Source organism: Nicotiana sylvestris, chromosome 10 (genome assembly GCF_000393655.2).
Source record: "Nicotiana sylvestris chromosome 10, ASM39365v2, whole genome shotgun sequence".
Classification (NCBI taxonomy): Eukaryota; Viridiplantae; Streptophyta; class Magnoliopsida; order Solanales; family Solanaceae; genus Nicotiana; species Nicotiana sylvestris.
Window position 1 is genome coordinate 138,243,199 of NC_091066.1, and position 20,789 is coordinate 138,263,987.

Below are 20,789 nucleotides of genomic sequence, written 5' to 3' on the forward strand. Positions count from 1 at the left end.
CCTCTTTTTGGAATCACTAATGGAAAAGACATGAAAAAAAAAAGAAAAGAAAAAAAATCTTTAAAGGAAAATGAAAAGAAGGAAAAAGAAAAAAAAAGGGAAGATAAAAACCACAAAAACCGTGGGAACTACGTTTGACCTGATTCCTCGAAGAGGACACGTAGGCGCCTCACGGCTCGGTCATAGTGTGCATCATAGTGTATATAGGATGCATAATATACATAGTGTGCATAATAGGCACAGTGTGCGTAGCGCACGTAGCTCAACATAAGTGTAAAAATAAAATTCCCCAAGCAAGAAAACTGGGGCAGAGGTTATGTTTTTAAGTTCCAACAAAGGTTTGATTCCAAAAGTTGTAGCACATCACCCATCAAATTATCTTCAATTTTATAGCCTTTCTTTAACCCCACACCAAAACCAACATCAACGTCCAAAAGACCTCCCGATCAATGTTCAAGAGATGTCGAGTCAGGCGAATAAGACCGAGAATAATACACCAAGCCCCAGCAAAGAAGAGGATCGTAAGATTGGGAACGAATTGATAGTCAAAGGAATCTCCAGAAAAGAGGGTCGTATCTACAACACCCCGATTCCTCGAAAGAAATAAAATGAGAGAGTCTCATCGGTGAAAACCTTCGCAGGCACCGAGAGGCGATGTAAGATGAGGGATATAAAATGAGAGAGTCTTATTGGTGAAAACCTTCACAGGCACCATAAGGCGCCGGGAGATGAGAGAAAAGAGAGAGTCTCATTAGTGAAAACCCCTCGAAGGGCACTATGAGGCGACAAGACAGATCAACAAAAAGCGACCACATTCGCAATGAGTGGACACTCATTTATCATCCCCAGCAAGTCAGACCATCGGGCAAATCAATTGATACGAATAGACTGGGTCGGGAATCTATGGTGCACATCATGATCACGGGGACCAGTCATGTCCTTCAGATAAGTTCTTCTGAGTTTCTTCTCCCACCAAATATTGGTTCAGAAAGATTTTCTCCTTTTTCTATCTTTTATTTCTCTTCCTAAAAAATTTGTCTTGAAAAGGATTTTTCAAAGCTTACTACCAGAGACCGAAGGGGAATTCATCCAATGCAGGATAACACAAACAGTCTTAAAGGCCGGCCCCAGGCAATGCAATGATCGTGCCTTGCAGTTTTGGAGGAAGTGAGCTCCTAAAGGGAGTGGTTTCGGGAGTAAAGCAGACTCCCACAGCAGGTGCTTAAAGAGAAAGTAGAAAAGGGGATAAATTGAAAACCAACCCCCAGCAGGCTAGAAACCCCCAGCAAGCAATTGTGTCCACCAACCAATTATGGGGACATAGAGCAAGAAAAGGGGAAGAGAGGAAAAATCATCCGCCGGAAAGGCATCTCCTACCACCACGATTAAAACTAACTAAATCCTTTTGTCCGCTGCAGGAAAACAAAGGATTGATGATGGCAGCAAGACGCAACGCCAGGGAATCACCAAAAAACCGGGGCAGAAAATTTTCTGCCGATTGTCGAAAATTTTCTCGGAAGAACGGGGAAACAATTTGAATACATTTAAGTTCTAGGTCGCCCACCAGTATAATGCGGGAATACATTTAAGTTCTAGGTCGCCCACCAGTAAAATGCGGGAATACATTTAAGTTCTAGGTCGCCCACCAGTAAAATGCGGGAATACTTTTAAGTTCTAGGTCGCCCACCAGTAAAATGCGGGAATACATTTAAGTTCTAGGTCGCCCACCAGTAAAATGCGGGAATACTTTTAAGTTCTAGGTCGCCCACCAGTAAAATGCGGGAATACATTTAAGTTCTAGGTCGCCCACCAGTAAAATGCGGGAATACATTTAAGTTCTAGGTCGCCCACCAGTAAAATGCGGGAATACATTTAAGTTCTAGGTCGCCCACCAGTATAATGCGGGAATACATTTAAGTTCTAGGTCGCCCACCAGTAAAATGCGGGAATACATTTAAGTTCTAGGTCTCCCACCAGTAAAATGCGGGAATACTTTTAAGTTCTAGGTCGCCCACCAGTATAATGCGGGAATACATTTAAGTTCTAGGTCGCCCACCAGTATAATGCGGGAATACATTTAAGTTCTAGGTCGCCCACCAGTAAAATGCGGGAATACATTTAAGTTCTAGGTCGCCCACCAGTAAAATGCGGGAATACATTTAAGTTCTAGGTCGCCCACCAGTATAATGCGGGAATACATTTAAAGTTCTAGGTCGCCCACCAGTATAATGCGGGAATACATTTAAGTTCTAGGTCGCCCACCAGTATAATGCGGGAATACTTTTCAGCTCTAGATTGTGGAATCAGTAACCCCACCTTAAGGCGGAAGGTTACAACAGAGACCCCCAATCAGGAAACAATAAAATCCCCAGCACCAAGAAGCAGAAGGATGCAAAGGCAAGCGCGCGATTCAAAAGGAAGAAGGAACGCGTCTCAAAAAGAAGCAGTTTGGGAACGTTATAGCATGCCCAACCTAACAATTTTGATGAAGAAAGCCATACCATTGAAGAAACCATTGAAAGGCTTAAAGAAGAGGGCCATGTTCCCAGCAGATCAAGCAAAGTGATGAAAACTGGCATTCAGAAAAGGCGAAGGACCAGTATCATCCCCCAAGTTCACAAAATAAAGGCATCAGAGGAAAGCGTTAGCTGATAAGGAAGCAAGGCAACAAGGACAAGTTGAAGATAGATGAGACCTCATGATCCATACTAGAGCTTAGCTTCTTGTTTTTCCTTTCAGAAAAATGTAACAAGGAGATCGGTGAGCGGTAGCATCCTACAGCAGCATGCAACAGCGCACAGCAGCAGCTAACACTACAGTCACGCGGTAGTCCTAGCTACCAAAAATTCCCGAACTACATTGACCTGATTCCTGTTCAGCCCAGGATATGTAGGAAACCTCTGAAGCAAAGGTTCGGTCAAATCTTTTTCAAAAAAAATGCTTCACACGGAGTACTCGGACGAGCAAAAATCGCTCGCTTTATCTTTGCGCGAAAACCCTTCGTGTCTTCGTGCAAAGAGGGGCAGCTGTAAGCACGTGATTTTTGCTTCACGGACAATCACTCCAAAAGAAAACAAAAATAGTGACCAGTGACCTCGCTGTACAAATTTTCAATTTTTCATGACATGTACTGCTAAATACAAAGTATGTTTGTCATGGTAATCAAACCGTAATTCGGTCGTTAAAAGAAAATTGAAAAATATATGTGCATCGTTCGTTCTAGGTTGTGATTTAACTTACTTAAACATTTTAATTTGGTGTGATAATGGTGTTGAAGTGTTACATTATTGTTTGTTTTAATTTCATTCGTTTTATTATTTATTTGTTATTTTCATTTTTTGTTTTAAAATTAGAAAACAAAGAAAAGTGATAAAAATCGATTTGGGCCCAAGAAATGAAACAAAATAGGCCCAAAACCACGTCCAAGGACCCGGTCCAAACCAGGCCTGCCCAGGCACCTCCCAAAACGACGCCGCATCAGGCGTCTGATCTGAGCCATTCAACCACACTAATCCAACGGTCCACCTCAGCACCCGTAACCCGACCTGTTTAGCCGGTCCAACCCAACCCATCACTTAAACCCAAACGACCCTGTTTAATGCCAAACGACCTCGTCTCACCCCTCACCATCAGATCCCAGCCGTTGAGATCAGATGATCTAACGGCCTGGATCCAATCCTCTATGCCGTATATAAACCTTCCCTCACACCCCACGCCCCCTATCCGAAACCCCCCCCCCTCACTCATCTCCTTCCCCAAGCCTTGAACCCCCAAACCCTAGCAGCCGCCCTGATATCCCTTTCACCAGAACCCGGTGGCATGAACGCCGGTGACCACCTCCTGAACACCCTAGGACCCCCTCACTCTCCTGAACATGGATCTATTACCCCCTAGCATCGAATCCCCTTCCTTCATCTCGAATCTTCATTTGAAGATTCGAGTCGAACCCGGACCTATACCAAACCTCACCATCTTCGTACCAGACACTCCCCTAACCTCCCTCTTGACCAAACCAAGCTTGGTTTGGTCCGAATCTACCCACAACTCTTATAATCTCAAATCTGAGAATCCAAAACCTAGAACATAAATAGCCTTGGAAACCGGCCAGTCTTAACAGGGTTTGAGGTCTAATAGACCTTAATCAAGGTGTTCTCGTGTGAGAACACCCTGATTAACGTTTATTCGGCCTCAAATGATCGAAGCCAAGTCGGATTTGGGTCAGTTTGGTTTAAACTTTTTCAGTAAGTTTTCCCTTCTTTTTATTTTAATTTTGATTGAGTTGTTAGCATGCTTCGTTGTGACTGTTTGTTATTGTCTGATAATTTTCTTAATTTCTTCCATCTCTGTCAAAGACCTTTTTATTTGGTCGATTGTTTTGTGTTTGTGTTCTAAATATATTATGTGATATACATGTTCGATTAGGATAGTCGTCGCATAAATAATTCATATAGGCTCCCAGTGATTGAATAAAAGTTGTCCGATGCCCTTTAGGTCCCTGTACGTATTGTTTATGTGAACGATTGATTATTACCTGTTGTATTTAGTATAGTCGACTCGATAAACATCGTCGATTAGTTTTCTATAACTAATTGATCAAATGAACTAATAATGTCACATGACTGATTGAACCGTATCACTAACTGAATGCCCGACACTGTTTGAAATGGGTTTGTTTGCATTGCAAAACGACTGAAAAGATTCAGTCCATGGGCAGTTCTGAATTTGAACTTTCAGAAGTTCAAAATGCCCTGATGCTGCAATGGGCTTAGGGCAGTAATAATCAGGGTTTAACAGGGGTAGTCTGGGGTTTGAAAAGAACAGAAAAGCTTAGTTTAATTGAGCTGACAAGTAGGGTACTAAATTAGGATTAAACTAATGCCAATGGGGAACAAGGCACAAGGGTATGGGAATTAAAATGAATACTTAACTAAACCCATGACTCTTGACAAAAGGAATAAGCCAGGCGTGGGGAACAAATGGCTGGCATCAAAAAGATGCTTAGGCATGGGATTTAATAGGTATGGGCAGTCTGCAATTGGCAGAATCCAGGCAGCTTGACTGCACTAGTTGTTTGGCTTATAAATAGGCTATTTCAGAACTTAGAAGGGGCTGGAAATTTTAGTCTTGAGAGGGGTCTTGTGAGTTAAAGAAAGGTAAAGAAAAACAGAAAGAAATTTCCAGAAAATACTGTAACTGAACATTGTCCAAAAACTGCATAAGAAATCAAGCTGGTCATCCTAACTAGGTTTATTACTGTTCCATTAAGAGAAGGTTGTGTGTCTTCTGCTGTGATTGTTACTACACTGAGTTTTCTGTGTGCTGTGGATTGGGTTCTAGTCTTCCTGATTGTCGGAACTGTAGTGGTTGTTTGTTGAGCTTTGGGGTTATTGGATTTTCTGTTGCTGTTACATCCGATATCTTGGGCTTCTTGCTGTCTTTCTGCTCTTTTTCTGGGATTTGTCTGTCTGATGCTCAATCACCTGTGGGCTACATAGTTGTTGTTGGTCGTGTTGCTGTGTTGTTGCTATCTGTTGTTGTTGTTGGTTACTTGCTGCTGATACTCTTTCTCTTCCTTTTCTTATTGTGCAAACATCCAGGTACACGACTAATACTGTCAATGTAACTTGAAGTTGAGTATGAATGCAAAAAGAGAAGAATTGAAGATTGTTTACTTTAAGCATAGACTGTTATATTGAATATCATGTAATGCATAATAGTTTACATTTTGTTTGGATACTGAAGGTAACTTGCACGCCTAGTAGATATCAATGTATGAGGATTGAATGTTAGTTGTATATGTATGCTGTTAGATAAATATTCCCAATGCAGTAGGTTGTATCCCAGACTTAGGTTTAAATTGTGTAACATATTCTTTAATGTAGGCCAAGCATGTAAACTATCCACTACTAGTATAGTTCTTTCCCTTCTGATAAATTGGCTTATATAACTGTTTAAACCATACTTTAAGACAAAGAACACAGAGCTTGCAATCTCAACCTCACGAAGGTTGAGCCCAAGTCGAGCAAATCAAGCAGGCTCCCAGCGAAAAATAGTGGCCCAGGCCCAACCGCTACTGCTTGGTTTGGGGTTTGGGCCCTTAATATTCATTTGGCTGATTGTGTACGTGGTCGTGCTTCTGATTTTGCGCAAGCACTCGGAATTCTGTTATAGATAACTTGTAAGCATATAATTAACTAGGACTGTCTCTGTTTTTAATTAGTAGAGACAAACGCGACAAGAAACGTAGTTGCTATAGGATATCCTTTTAAAATAAGGACGAGATGAGCCTCGACAAATAAAAACGCACAAGTTGCGGGGCCCTCGTTAAATGTATATATCGAAGCATTCAGTTTCCAAGGCGGGTCGTTTAGCAAATCTCACGACCCTCCCGGAATAATAACGTGATAGCCTCTTTAAGCACGTATTTAATAATTTTACCTTCTTAAATTCGGGTGCGCATTTATGTGACCCAAATTCAAATCTCGACAGATTCGAAATGTGTTTCTAATCACGGGTACATTGATTGTGACGTGGTTCGAGATGCATGTCCATGACGTCGCAAATTCCTTTTAAAAATAGAACGAGACGAGCCTCGACAAACAAAATGTACAGAGTTGCGGGGCCCTCTAGATGTATGTATATATTAAAGTATTTAGAATTCGGGATATGCCGTTTAATGAATTTTTACGACTTTCCCCAAAATAACAAGACGCTAGTTGTTTTAGGCGCGCCTTTAACAATTTATTTTTCTTAATTCGGGTGCACATTTATGTGACCCAAATCCAAATCTCAACCGAGTCGATATATATCGATAACCACGGGTACATTGATGTAACGTGGTTCGAGATATGTTTTCACGACGTTGCAATTCTCGTAAAAATAATAATAATGACAAAAGCGGTTAAAAGATAAAATTTGCACATGGTTCATAATTGTATTTAAAATCAGATAAATAAGCCGAATATAACAGTTGAGCGACCGTGCTAGAACCACGGAACTCGGGAATGCCTAACACCTTCTCCCGGGTTAACAGAATTCCTTATCCGGATTTCTGGTACGCAGACTGTAATATGGAGTCATTCTTTTCCTCGATTTGGGATTAAAATTGGTGACTTGGGACACCCTAAATCTCCCAAGTGGCGACTCTGAAATAAATAAACAAATCCCGTTTCGATTGTCCTTTAATTGGAAAAAACTCCCTTGTGCCCTCGCGGGTGCGTAAAAAGGAGGTGTGATACCCTTCGATAAAGTTTCTCCAAATTTCTTCAATAGAACAGATTCAATCTCATCGTCTTCTAAGTCATTCCCCTTTATTACGTATGTGTAAGAAGTAATGTGCTCATTAGAGTCGGTGGTCCCATTGTATTTGGGGATTTTTGGCATACAGAATTTCTTAGAAATGGGCTTCGGTTCCGCACTTGGAGGGAAAGGCTTCGGCACAAACTTCTTCAAATCTAGACCCTTTAAAATTGGGGGTGCCCCCTGTATTTGGTCAACCCGTGAGTTGTATGTTTCTACTTTTTGGTCATCAGCCTCGATTTTCTTTTACCTTGATTCGATCCACTTAGTGAGCTCCTCGAGCATCTTCATAATGGCGAGATCAGTCCTTGATTCATTAGCATTCGATTTCTCCAGCACATGTTTGATTCTATGAACAACTTCTTGTGATGTTTTGAGCTCAATTCTGCTTGGTGCTCGATTCTGATTTTGGAGTTGTGCTATCGCATTTTTTGAGTCTGCAATAATTCAAATATCATTCGAAGGCTAATTCCGCCTTATCCACCACTCTGTGCATTCTAATCGGCTGCTCGAGCATCTCAGCGGACACTATTTCCAGGTTCGACGCCCAGATTTGCATTTAGGGCGACGTGTGAATTGACCTCAACGGGGTCTGCGATCAGTACTCCCTTGTGGCTAGCTTGAGGCACTTCGATCCCTGGGGCGGCTACGTTATCATTTTCTCCATGGAAACCGAGGTCGTCATCGGCATGAGTGGGTATTGCTTGCGAGTTAGACATGTTGATCCTGAAATCAAAAACATTCAAGGGAACAAGCGTAAAGTAGTGTGTGTTATGAGAATTAGTACTAGGCAATCACTATTATCCTTGGCCCTACGGTGGGCGCCAAACTGTTTACCCTTAAAATTGGATAACAATTAAACTTATGATGTGGTTTTAAGGACACGTGATTTCATCTAATACCAACTGATAAATGTAAAGAGTAACAATAGAAAATAACAATAATATAAAACAAACCAGTGTTTGAATAGAATTCAGCCCTCGAGCTTGATTACCCTCGAGCTAATTTGTGCAAGAATAGTAAAAATATTACAAGCTGATGAACAAGAATATAAACTATAGAAAAGGCATTATATTGCTTTGATATCTCAGAGTATAAGGTTCTTACAAAATGATTAGGACCCTCTTTATATAGTAGAGGAATCCTATCTATGACACAATTCTAATTACAGAAGTAAAATCCTATGATTAGCCTAAACAACTACCTTTGATTTGATCCGTTTCGAGATTCCTGCCATGATTTTTGACCAGTAACGGATATCTCTCTTTTCTGTTATTGTGCTTTACTCAAAGTTTGCCATGTTTGGTCTCGATCGGTGTCGGAGTCGATCTTGACAGGCACCTCGATTCTCGAACTCGGTGCCTTGTCCTCGCTTTTCGATCTGATCCACCACGAGGTTGACCTTAGATGCAACTCTCTGGTCTTGATCAAATAGTAAAATCGAGTAGGACCAATTGCCATATACAGTTGAGTTTATTTGCTCTTAATAATTCCATAGCCTTAAGGTGGTCTATGTGTAGATAGAGTTGATGGAATTGCCTACGTGAGTGTAAAGGTGCGGTCTCCTTTTATGAATGACATGAGATGTGTTTCTAGAGCACTCATGAGACCCAAGGTATGTGCATGACCATAAAAGCACTTTGTTTGTATCGCAGAGTTTGCATAAAATTAGGGATATAGTATGTGTTCTGGGGGTCTCAACTAATGTTCATTCAGTTCAAGAGTACTTCACTTTGTGGATGTTAGTTGTTGCCTCATTTTACTACGTGTCAATTCAAATCGAAAGATATTGACAACTAACTACTTGTTCCTTTTTTGCCCACAATTGTTCTTATTCTATTTTTGTCTTTGCATTAGTGGTGGTATTACTAATCTTTATAATGCAAAGCCAAAGATTTCATTGTGGTCCCTTTTCCTTCTTTACTTCTTTGTCTTTTGTGAAAGACAAAGTGTCCCTCATTGGTTGTGGAAAGTCATTTCCTTCTCTTTATATTGAATTTCACTTTGTTGCGCTTATAAAGAGCTAGTAAAAGGGAGTGGTATCGCGCACATGAGAAATTAGTCCTGAAGGCAAAACGGGTCGATTTACCCCCCTGCGCGCGAGATATACGTGAGGCCTAATCCAAATCTGGTTTTGCTAAAATTTATTTCTTCATTTTTTGAGCTTACCAGAAAAGTGTCCAAATACATGCTTACGAAAATATGTCCAAATTCATTCTCTTTTGAATTGAATTTTGTAACGTTTGTTACAGCTATAATTTAATTTATAGCAGCTACTACTTGAATTCTTGTAACTCCTACTTGAATTTTGTAACAACTTTTATTTCATAGCCCCCAAATTAAACTCTCCTTCTTGTAACAGTTCTAGCATCTTATCTATATCAGGAGCTGTTTTGTAAAGTTTTTAAAACACAGAAGAAAATACCTTCATCTCTCTTCTTCTTCAACCGAATTTTGGGCAATTATTTTGTGCAAATTCCAAATTTCCAGCCACGAGTGCGCGTGCTTGGAGGTGATATGGAACCTTGGGGAGTGACCGATCTTAACGATTTGCACACAGTCGGGCCAAAATCGCTTTCAAGACAGTAGCTTGCCATGACACAGTATTTATCGATATGTTGTTCTTGTTTCCGTTTTTTTCTTGTCAATATTATCTACTCATTTATCTTACAGGAGGTAGGATTATACTTGAGCAATCTTGTGAGCAAAATTCATCCACTTTATATCAAGCACATAAATTTGATAATACTCTTTTCATATGAACCAAGCTATGAATCTTTAATTGATGAATTATTTCGTTACTTCCATCTGTGTATTATGCTAGTGAACGTGAATTCAAATGCACTAAATTTAGGGACAGCTCTAAGGTAAGGCGGATGAAACCCTTGCCATATAGGACCTCAAATAGTAAGGGCCCCAAAATTTAAAAGTACTATATTAGTATTATATATAACATATTATTTATACAATTATTAATAAATAATTTAGATTTTTACATTTTTAAAATTTAATTGAGGTTGTATGATTGAGTGAGTAAATAACAATAAAATTTTTCTCTCAATAACTTACATAATATATTACCTTCTTATCATATCTTATTTTTTCTTCTTCTATGTATACTTTTTTTACCTCATATTTTTACAATTTTCATTCTCTAGTTTCAATAAGATTCTCCGAATTAACCATTTTTTTTTTAACATACTTGATTGATCCATGCATCAGACTGCAAGTTCTTCGGTGTCTCATATTTTTTTTATCGAAGAAATTCTCGAGGGTAGTGCCACAAGATTCGAACTTGATGGATAATGAGTCCACCCCTCTATATGTTTTGACTTAAATATCATGCTTTTGTCCACGAGATGGTTCGAAACTATGAAATGAGCAACCTACACACCACGCGCTATGCTCTTACCTTAGACCAAGGACATTTGGGTTTCTTTGCATCTCATTAACGTATGACTTCTATAAAAATTTAAGGGCATTTTAATAAATTCTGACTTTAGGACACCAAATTCATTGAGCCGTCCCTAAATAAATTATAACTTATATAGATATTCTGCAATGTTACGACCTTTTTTTCCACCTCAATATTTTCCTATCTTCATTTCTTTTTCTCTGTGTTTTTCATTGTACTTATAATATTATGAATTTATAGGTTTTATTAGATGAACTGAAAGTTTGGGAATTGAAAGCATGAAGTTTGTTTTCAAAGAATCAATTCAAATAACCGCTCATCCAATCACTTAAACTAAAAATAGTCGATGGAGGTATAATATATGCATAATTTATATATTATATGTGTATAATTATGTATAATCAATGTATAATCTTTATATTTGATTAAACAAAATAAATAATGAATACGGCCGGCTATTTGTATAAAGATCCCTCTGTTTTTCTGGCCCATTTTGTTTTTTTTGTGTGTGCAACCCAATCAAGTTATGTACAAGGACACTGGAAGGACAAGTTTTTATAAAGTGAAAAAAGGGGGTGAAGTAGACAATTAGCCCCTAAATTGAATAGTTTTGAATTTTTATTTCTACTTCCGCCCAGTTGACAGAAATTTAAATTTAATAAGTATTACACATCGTTTGTCCTATGGACAACACTTTTAATTTTTGATCTTGAAGTTCTGTCCATGGGATAAACGGAAGTCAAAAATTAAAGACCATTCCAAAAATTATCATATTTTTTAAAGGAGCTCTTCCAAATTCATGAGACTCTTTTTTGAGATGTCCACTAATTTCTTCCAACGGTGAGATCGAGTTCTATTGGACGATCAAAACACAATCACGATAACGTTTCCTCAAGAGCGAGCAACTCATAGTTAAGGAGGTTAGAGCTAAACCATAGTTGAGATATAGCTCTCGAACGGACGGACATTTATACTAAATTTTTTTTAGGAGGAATAAGAGCAGAGCTAAGGGTAACTATTGTGGAACATTCTTCCACGTACATAACTTGACAAGAACATAAGCACCACTAGTCTTGTCAAATTAAAGTTAATTAGCACCTCTCACAAATATAAAATGAATATATACTTGAATTGATCAATCATCATGTGTACTGCATGGAGTATATTATTGACCAAGTATTCCAAAAATAATAAAATCATACAACTAACATAATCACACCAAAATTCAAAGCGCAAATGCTAAAAAGAATCCAATAACCAACGAAAACTTATGACCCCACAATGAACCAAAAGTGATGTCATTCTCTTGACTCGGTGTAAAAACAGTACTTGACCCATTATTATTCGGGTTCGACCCATATAACATCTGAACCCCCTTAACATCATCACTCGACAATTCCACTTTCCTTACACCAGCACCAAGAGTAGGAAACATAATCGCTTCTTTTTCGGAAGAATGATCCAAACCCAATAAATGCCCGATTTCATGAACCGCAACCGATTCAAGATCCACACCCGATATTTCCAACACCGGTTCTTTCAAAAACCCGCCGTCTACGACCCAATTCTCCTCCCCATCTAAGTGGAAAAATCCCGTAGGCGGTGAAAATGCATGGGCCAAAATCTTCATTGGCCCATCAAACGGATTACCATCTCCATGATCCCCGACCAAAAACCCGATCCGAATATACGCTGTTCTATAAGAACCCGTCTCTCTGAAACTTAACGGCGTTACCTCCGACCATTTATCAAACGCCCGTCCAAACGCTGCCTTAACGTGGCCGGCCTTTGAAATACGAGAAATGAGCCACCTTATGCAGGGCCGGAGAATTCGCCGGGGACTTGCCGGAGTTCATACTAGTAGTGCCATTAACTATATCTGGATTTCCGCATCTGGGTTTTATCATATGTTGAAGAGTGACCGCGTCGAATTCTCCGGTTGTGTTAAGGTTAAAGTTAAGCTGATAAGTTTTAAGTGCCGAAAAAAGAACGTCATCAAATTCATGAGTGAAATTTTTGTTCAAAGAATTTATATACCCAAAATGTTGAAAATACTGCTTGATTTTAGCTAAGCCTTCGATTTTTTGGCCAACATGGCAACCCAAATACTTGTTGAAATGGTTCCATGCAGATTGAAGAAATGTTAGTGTAAAAACGAGCAGAAACCTGGAGAAGAAGCATTAATGATTATTACCGCAACAGAAAAGAAGCTAAAAAAGGGAATTCTCATTTTGTCGATGTTACTTTGTGGAAAGGGAAAAGGTCTTCTTTTATGTCTTACATTTAAGCTCAATTTGAAGGTTTTTCAATACATATATCTACGGATTTTTTTATTTTTTTTTTAAGAAAACAAGAAATGCCGGTGTGGAAACGTTTGAGTAAGACGTCCGAAAATGTACAAGAAATTTATGTTTTTTTTGAAAACTTTGTAGAATCAGTTTGAATGGTTCTTGAGAGTTTATTTGTTTGTTTTTTTTTTTAAATTTAATCATTCAATATTTAAAGTTCACCGATTTGACTAGTTTGAATTTGTATAGCGTAGTAAACTAAAGAGGTAAAATGCATCATATCAAGAAAATCTTCACTCTTCACTCTTCAGAACAAAGTTGTGTCTTCCATTGGACTTTTCCTTTTGCATCATTTTAGAAAAACAAACTCCAGATTTCTGAACTCTGCTTGGAGCAGAAATACTACTCACATTCTATGCTAATTAGTTATAAAGACACCTAAATTAGATCCTATAGGAGGATCTAGCCAGTGATGCAAATCCATTAACATTTTGAACAATGTTGAACATAAACTAATCTCCTAGGTCAAAAAGGACTCTGAATTAATATGAGCTTCTGAAGATAATTCTTATTTAAGCACCTAAAGCCCGCAATATACTATGATGTCAATGCAAAAAGACAAAATATACCTCAAAAATTAGAAACTGTATGCTTTGATAAACCAGATCGATATTGCTTATGATGCAATAGAAGATGTCCTATTTGAGCTATACCTGCTCACTATTCACTTAAAAGACAAAATGCAGAGGAAAACCTTAACGAAATATCATTCGTAATCTTTAAGCTCTAATTATACCACCTTAGTTTCAGGAAAATGAATTGAAGTAGGAAAAAAGAGAATACAGACGATGCAGAAAACAATTTTTTTACACATGGAATTAGTGGTGAGGTTTCGGTTTGCTCATTCTGTTCCTTTCTTTTTCTTCTTTCCCCAATGAACTTGTTTATAGATAAAACAACATAACAAAGATTCAAAGGAGAATATAGACAACAGAAGCAAAGAGGCGAGAAAAAGACTAACACTAACAAAAGAGAAAATGCATGGAAATAGGAAGGCAAGACAATCAGTGTTGGGTTTTGTTAGTATAAACAAAAGAGGTGTGAATGAAAAATGGTGGGAAAATAAATGGAGGGAAATGAAATTTTGAATTAGTTCACTTTACTAATGCACTTTGTCCCTCATTGAAAGAAAGAAAGAAAATTTTTGTGCTTATATAGAGAAGCACATTTTCGAGCTTTTAAATAGTTAAGAAGAAGTGGTGCTTGGCGCCGTCGTAGTCGCTCGCTCGGCTCGGCTTCGGCAGGCACCTCTTCGGTTGCTATAAATAGAGAGGCTTAGCCTCATTTTCTACCACTGAAATCTGAATATCTCTCCCCTCTATCTTCTGCATTGTTTTTCAAAAGCAAAAACATAAGCACTTTGTATGATTTGCTCCGCCATTTGAGTTTGCCGAAGTTCTGTGATTTGAAGTGCCGCTATCACAGAATAGTTATTCCGTTCTATCCTGGGAGGAATTAATCCGAAACCTTGAGCAACTGCGAGGGGATTAAATTCCTTAAGGACACACAAGAAACTTGTGGGCTCGGAATTTTTTCTGTTCTGTTTTCTTAAATTAATTTTTACTGATTTTCTGGTTTTGAATTTAGTGAGATAACAAGCTTAAGGAATTTAATATTTATGTATTCATCTTATTTTCTCGTTTGGGAGACTAAAATCGTAGTGATTTTCTACTCCCCTTTTGGAGATTAAAATTTTCGGATTTTCTACTCTAGTTTGAGATTAAAGTCTTTGTGACTTTCTACTCAATTCGAGATTAAAATCCTTGTGATTTTCTACTCGGTTGTTTGTATTCAATTTTAAGATATAAAAAATTCACCGAGATATTAATTTTGTTTCTGTCAATTTCTTTTACAGAAAAATAATAACAAGTACGGAACAACAAAATATTTCTGTTGGAACGACTATTGCTGCCATGGCTACGACGTCTTCAAGTCGAACAACGCCTGCACCGGTGATGGCACCGGCAGAAAAGCTTGAAATTTTTTTCGGCGTGGACTTCAAACACTGGCAGCAGAAAATATTCTTATACCTGACCACACTCAGTCTGCAGCGCTTTATAAGCGAGGGCGTTCCAGTCTTGGGAGAAGAGACTTCGGCTAATGAGCGATTTGTGGTCATGGAGGCATGAAAGAATTTTGACTTCTTGTGCAAAAATTATGTATTGAGTTGTTTGGAAGATAGCTTGTACAACGTTTATAGTGTCATGGAAACTTCGAAAGAGTTGTGGAACGCTCTTGAAAAGAAGTACAAGACGGAAGATGCTGGACTAAAGAAGTTTGTCGCCGCAAAGTTCTTGGACTTTAAAATGGTTGACAGTAAGTCTGTCATAACTCAAGTTAAAGAACTACAAGTCATCGTTCATGACCTCCTTGCCGAAGATATAAATCAAATCAATATTTTTATTATAGATATTGATTATATTATTAATCCTAAATTTATGATTTTAGGTATGGTCATAAATGACGCGTTTCAAGTTGCGGCATTTATTGAAAATTGTTTCCGATGTGGAAGGACTTTAAAAACTACTTGAAATATAAGCGCAAGGAGATGACATTGGAAGACCTTATTGTTCGCCTAAGAATTGAAGAGGACAACAAGGCTGCAGAAAAGAAGTCTTGTGGAAATTCAACAATAGTGGGTACAAATATTGTTAAGGAAGCTTCAACGAGCAAAAAAAGAAAGAAGTCGTCTGGACCAAAGAATTACCCAAGCAAAAAGAAGTTCAAATGTAATTGCCTCAATTGTGGAAAGGTTAGACACAAGGCTGCTGAATGTCGTGCACCAAAGAAGGACAAGAAGAAAAGTCAAGCAAACATGATTGAGAAGAATGATGAAATAGACGATTTATGTGCTATGCTTTCGGAATGCAACCTAATCAGAAATCATAGAGAATGTTGGATTGATTCGGGGAAAACTTGTCATGTTTGTTCTAACAAGGAGTTGGTTACTTCTTATGCTCCCCCTGGACCCAATGAGACAATTTTTATGGCAAATTCTGCTACTGCAAAAATTGAACGAACGGGCAAGATAGCTTTGAAGATGACTTCTGGCAAGATTGTAACTCTAAATGATGTCCTTCATTTCCTGAAATGCAGAAGAATTTAATCTCGACATCACTTCTAGTCAAAAATGACTTTAAGTCCTGTTTTTATTTCCGACAAGGTTATAGTTAGTAAGAATAAAATGTATGTAGGAAAAGGTTACCTTATTGAGGGACTTTTCGAACTCAATATAATTGCCATTGATATGAATAAAATTCCAGCTTCTTCTTACTTGCTTGAGTCAAATAAATTATGGCATGAACACTTAGGCCACGTCAACTTCAAAAATTTGGCAAAAATGATTAATTTGGAAGTATTGCCTAAGTTTGAATGCAATAGCTCGAAATGTCAAATATGTGTGGAATCAAAGTATGTTAAGCATCCTTATAAGTTAGTTGAAAGGAATTCAAATCCTTTAGACTTAATTCACACAGATATTTGCGACATGAAGTCAATACCATCTCGCGGTAGGAAAATGTATTTCATAACTTTTATTGAAGATAATACTAGATATTGCTATATTTACTTACTTAATAGTAAAGATGAAGCAATTGATGCATTCAAGCAATACAAAAATGAAGTTGAAACGCAACTAAACAAAAAGATCAAAAGATCAGTTGGTGGTTTCTTTGGGAGTTGCTACCACTACCATCGGCTCCATGGCATCGAGCTGGTGTTTTAGAGACTGCAATAGATACAAAACACATATTAGTCTAATGTGTAACATTGAGTCATAGCGGTACACATTGCAACCACACTTAGCCCGAAAGTGTAAGTGTGCAACCACGGTACAATTGAATACTAAAATTGAATTGCATTGTTACAAGGTTACTTAGCATCATTGAAGATCAAGTGGGTAGGACGACTTACGAGTCGTGCCTAAGTTGTCCGCGGGTTGACATTCGTTCTAAAAAAATGCAATTTAAGTGCAAAGACCCCTAAACGACTACTCCACACTCAGGAGATATTCATATTACCAAATCAATTGAATGCAATAGCTCGAAATGTCAAATATGTGTGGAATCAAAGTATGTTAAGTATCCTTATAAGTTAGTTGAAAGGAATTCAAATCCTTTAGACTTAATTCACACAGATATTTGCGACATGAAGTCAATACCATCTCGCGGTGGGAAAATGTATTTCATAACTTTTATTGAAGATAATACTAGATATTGCTATATTTATTTACTTAATAGTAAAGATGAAATAATTGATGCATTCAAGCAATACAAAAATGAAGTTGATACGCAACTAAACAAAAAGATCAAAAGATCGGTTGGTGGTTTCTTTGGGGGCGGCTACGACTACCACCGGCTCCATGGCATCGAGCTGATGTTTTAGAGACTGCAATAGATACAAAACACATACTCAGACTTTGCAAAACCTATCAAAATTCTGATTCGGGCAATTTTTCGAACACCTTATATGTATAATTTTTACCATCATATTTCAATGCAAGTGGTATGTGTTTTGCCCTCCCAATTTGAGTGAGGTGGTGGGAATTGTAGTTTTCAACATCATACACAACTACCAACAAAATCTAGAGCAAACTACAACAACAACAACAACAACAACAACAACCCAGTATAATCCCACTTAGTGGGGTCTGGGGAGGGTAGTGTATACGCAGACCTTATCCCTACCCTGAGGTAGAGAGGTTGTTTCCAAATAGACCATCGGCATCCTTCCCTCCAAGAACTTCCCACCTTACTCTTGGGGAGACTCGAACTCACAACCTCTTGGTTGGAAGTGGAGGTTGCTTACCATCAGAGCAACCCCTCTTGTCAAAATTTAGAGCAAACTATACTCCAAAATTCAAAATTCAATTATTCTACCACAATAAACCATAACACGAAAGAAAGAGAAAAACAAAAACAAACCTAAGGGCGGATAGAAGCGGGTTGTTATGTGGGGTGGGGTGAAACAAAAAATAAAGGAAAAGGGTTTGGAAATTCTTACCAGTAGGGGAACAAGTGAGGGAACGGGAGAGAGGGATGGGGCATTTTTCGTGGGATGGGAATAGAGAGAGGGAACAAAGAAAGAAATAAAGAAAAAGGACAAACCCGGGCGGCTAAAAAGAAAAGAAAAAAAATGAATGAGGAAAGAAAAAAATTCGCGCAGCGAGTCACGCAATGAGATCAGTTCACTGCCCGCGAGAGCTGGTGGCAGGGTTGGCTCATCCACGAGCGTGCTGCGCGCGAGCGCAAACACGACCAAACGAGCCATTTTTTTCAGCTTTGCAATTTTTGCGAAGGCAGTCGCGCCATTGGTGGACTTTACTATTTTTTTTAATTTGGCTGGCCTGGGACTGCGTCTGCCTTCGCGCAAGGTAGGGATTTAGACAAGCCCAGTGCTGGCTATTTTTCAGCTTTTTGAATTTAGCCACTTTTGGCCTTTTCTCATGATTTCTTCACCCCGAGTCATTCCATTTCACACAATCGCATTCCTGCAACATTCATAAACATGTCAATGCTTCCACAATTTCAAATCAAACAAGGAAAATAAAGAAAAATACAAAAAAATTGAGTTGCCTCCCAAGAAGCGCTTGATTTAACGTCGTGGTACAATGAATTACAACAAAACCATGGGTTGCCTCCCACGAAGCGCCTGATTTAACGTCGCGATACGACTCCGGCTATCCCTTATCAAGGATCTTTCAAGTACAAGGTCGAGATCATGTTATCTTCCTCAACCATGACTTGGTAATGTTTTAGCCTTTGTCCATTTACTTTGAACTTGCGGGAGCCATCTTCCAATGAAATCTTGATGGATCCAGTTGAATGTATCTCTACCACACGAAATGGTCCTGACCATCGTGACTTCAACTTTCGCGGAAACAACTTCAATTTTGAATTGTATAGCAATACCACATCTCCAGGTTTAAAACTCCACTCAAGAATATTTTTTATACATCATCTTCATTCTCTCCTTGTATAGTCTTGTGCTCTCAAAAGTATGGTAATGGAACTCATCAAGATCATGCAACTTTGTGACTCTACTTGTACCCGCAGCTTCCATATCGAGATTCAGTTGCCTCAATGCCTGCAAGCTCTACGCTCCAACTTCACGGGTAAGTGACACACCTTCCCAAACACAAATCTATATGGCGACATACCAATTGGAGTTTTGAAAGTGGTAAGATAAGCCCAGAGTGCATCGTCTAACTTTCTCGCCTAATCCATTCTTGTAGCATTCACGGTCTTTGTCAAAATACTCTTTATCTCTCTGTTCGAAACCTCCACTTGCCCACTTGTTTGTAGGTGATATGGGGTGGCAACCTTGTGGTGCACACCATATTTTTCTAAGAACTTTGCGAAGGCTCGGTTGTAGTTGTAGAAGTGAGTGCATCTATCACTGATTATTTCCCTTGGAATGCCAAAACAGGTGAATGTATCCTTTCTTAAAAACCAATGACCTCTTTTGCATCATTTGTAGGGAGTGTCACAGCTTCTACCCATTTTGACACATAGTTCATAGCTACGAGCATGTACTTGTTCCATATGAGCTAACAAAAGGCCCCATGAAATCGATTCCCTATACATCAAATACTTCCACCTCCTGACTTGGTTTCATGGGCATCTCATGTTGGCGGGAAATATTCATAGTCCGTTGGCATTCATCACAACCCTTCACCTAGAAGTGTGCATCTTTGAACAATGCCGGCTTGTAGAAGCGCGACTCCAACACTTTTGGAGTTGTCCTTACTCCCTCGAAATGGCCACCATATTGGGATACGTGACAAGCCTACAAAATAGAAGATTGGTTTATCTCGAGAATACATCTCTGGATTATGTTTTCAACACAAATTCTGAGCAGATAAGGCTCATCCCAAAAGTACATGCGATAATCACGAAAGAGTTTTTTCTTTTGCACATAGGATAGGACATAGGGGATAATACTGCTTGCCAGGTAGTTTGCAACAACTGCATATCATGGCACTACCTGAAGGCTTGTGGCCAATATTTGTTCATCCGAGAAAGTTTCCACAATCTCTTCTACCTCAACCTTGTTCTCCGCTCCTTCCAACCTGGACAAGTGATCAGCCATTTGGTTTTTCGTTCCCTTTAAGTCATGGATTTCCAAGTTGAATTCTTGTAGTAGCAGCACTCATCAAATCAGGCGTGATTTTGAATCCTTTTTCTCAATTAGGTACCTGACAACAGCATGGTCAGTATAAACAATTAACTTCGAGCCATACATCCTAAAGCAGTATTTTTCCCAGTTTAGCACCAGATTAGTCTCCATACATCTCTGCAACACTCTTTTCAGATTCCTAAAGCAGTCATCAAATGAGTTCCCCACCACTGAGAAATCATCCATGAAAATTTCCATTATGTCCTCTATCATATCTATGAAGATGGCCATCATGCACATTTGGAATGTGGCGGGTGCACTACATTGGCCAAACGGCATTCTCCAAAAATTATAAATGTCATATGGATAGGTGAAAGATGTTTTATCTCTATCCTCCGGGGAATGGAGATCTAATTATACCCCGAGTATCCATTCAAGAAGCAAAAGCAGGACCTTCCTGCCAATCTATCTAGCATCTGATCAATGAACAACATGGGAAAATGGTCTTTTCGGGTGACCTTGTTCAATCTTCTGTAGTCCATACAAATTCTCCATTCTGTGACTGTTCTTGTTGAAATCAACTTGTTGTTCTCGTTTTGCACAACACTCAT

At 38.8% G+C, this 20,789-nt stretch overlaps 1 protein-coding gene and 1 pseudogene across 1 annotated transcript; both read right to left on the reverse strand.

Annotated features, from left to right (window-relative positions):
• Nucleotides 1–11,905: 11,905 nt before the first annotated feature.
• LOC104216088 (metalloendoproteinase 3-MMP-like) lies at nt 11,906–12,944 on the reverse strand (annotated as a pseudogene).
• Nucleotides 12,945–16,717: 3,773 nt separating this feature from the next.
• LOC138880023 (uncharacterized) lies at nt 16,718–20,469 on the reverse strand. The gene is made up of 3 exons (XM_070159674.1): nt 20,258–20,469; nt 20,047–20,131; nt 16,718–16,789 (listed from the first exon to the last, which is right to left on the reverse strand). The coding sequence occupies exons 1-3, from the start codon at nt 20,467–20,469 to the stop codon at nt 16,718–16,720; spliced, it is 369 nt and encodes a 122-aa protein (XP_070015775.1).
• Nucleotides 20,470–20,789: the final 320 nt, after the last annotated feature.

Coding starts and splice junctions, on each gene's coding strand:
- LOC138880023 (XM_070159674.1), bottom strand. CDS start 20,469: ATGGCCATCTTCATAGATATGATAGAGGACATAATGGAAATTTTCATG. Junction 20,132..20,257: donor ACTGACCATGCTGTTGTCAG/GTACCTAATTGA, acceptor TCACTTGTCCAG/GTTGGAAGGAGCGGAGAACA. Junction 16,790..20,046: donor TATTGGCCACAAGCCTTCAG/GTAGTGCCATGA, acceptor TATCTATTGCAG/TCTCTAAAACACCAGCTCGA.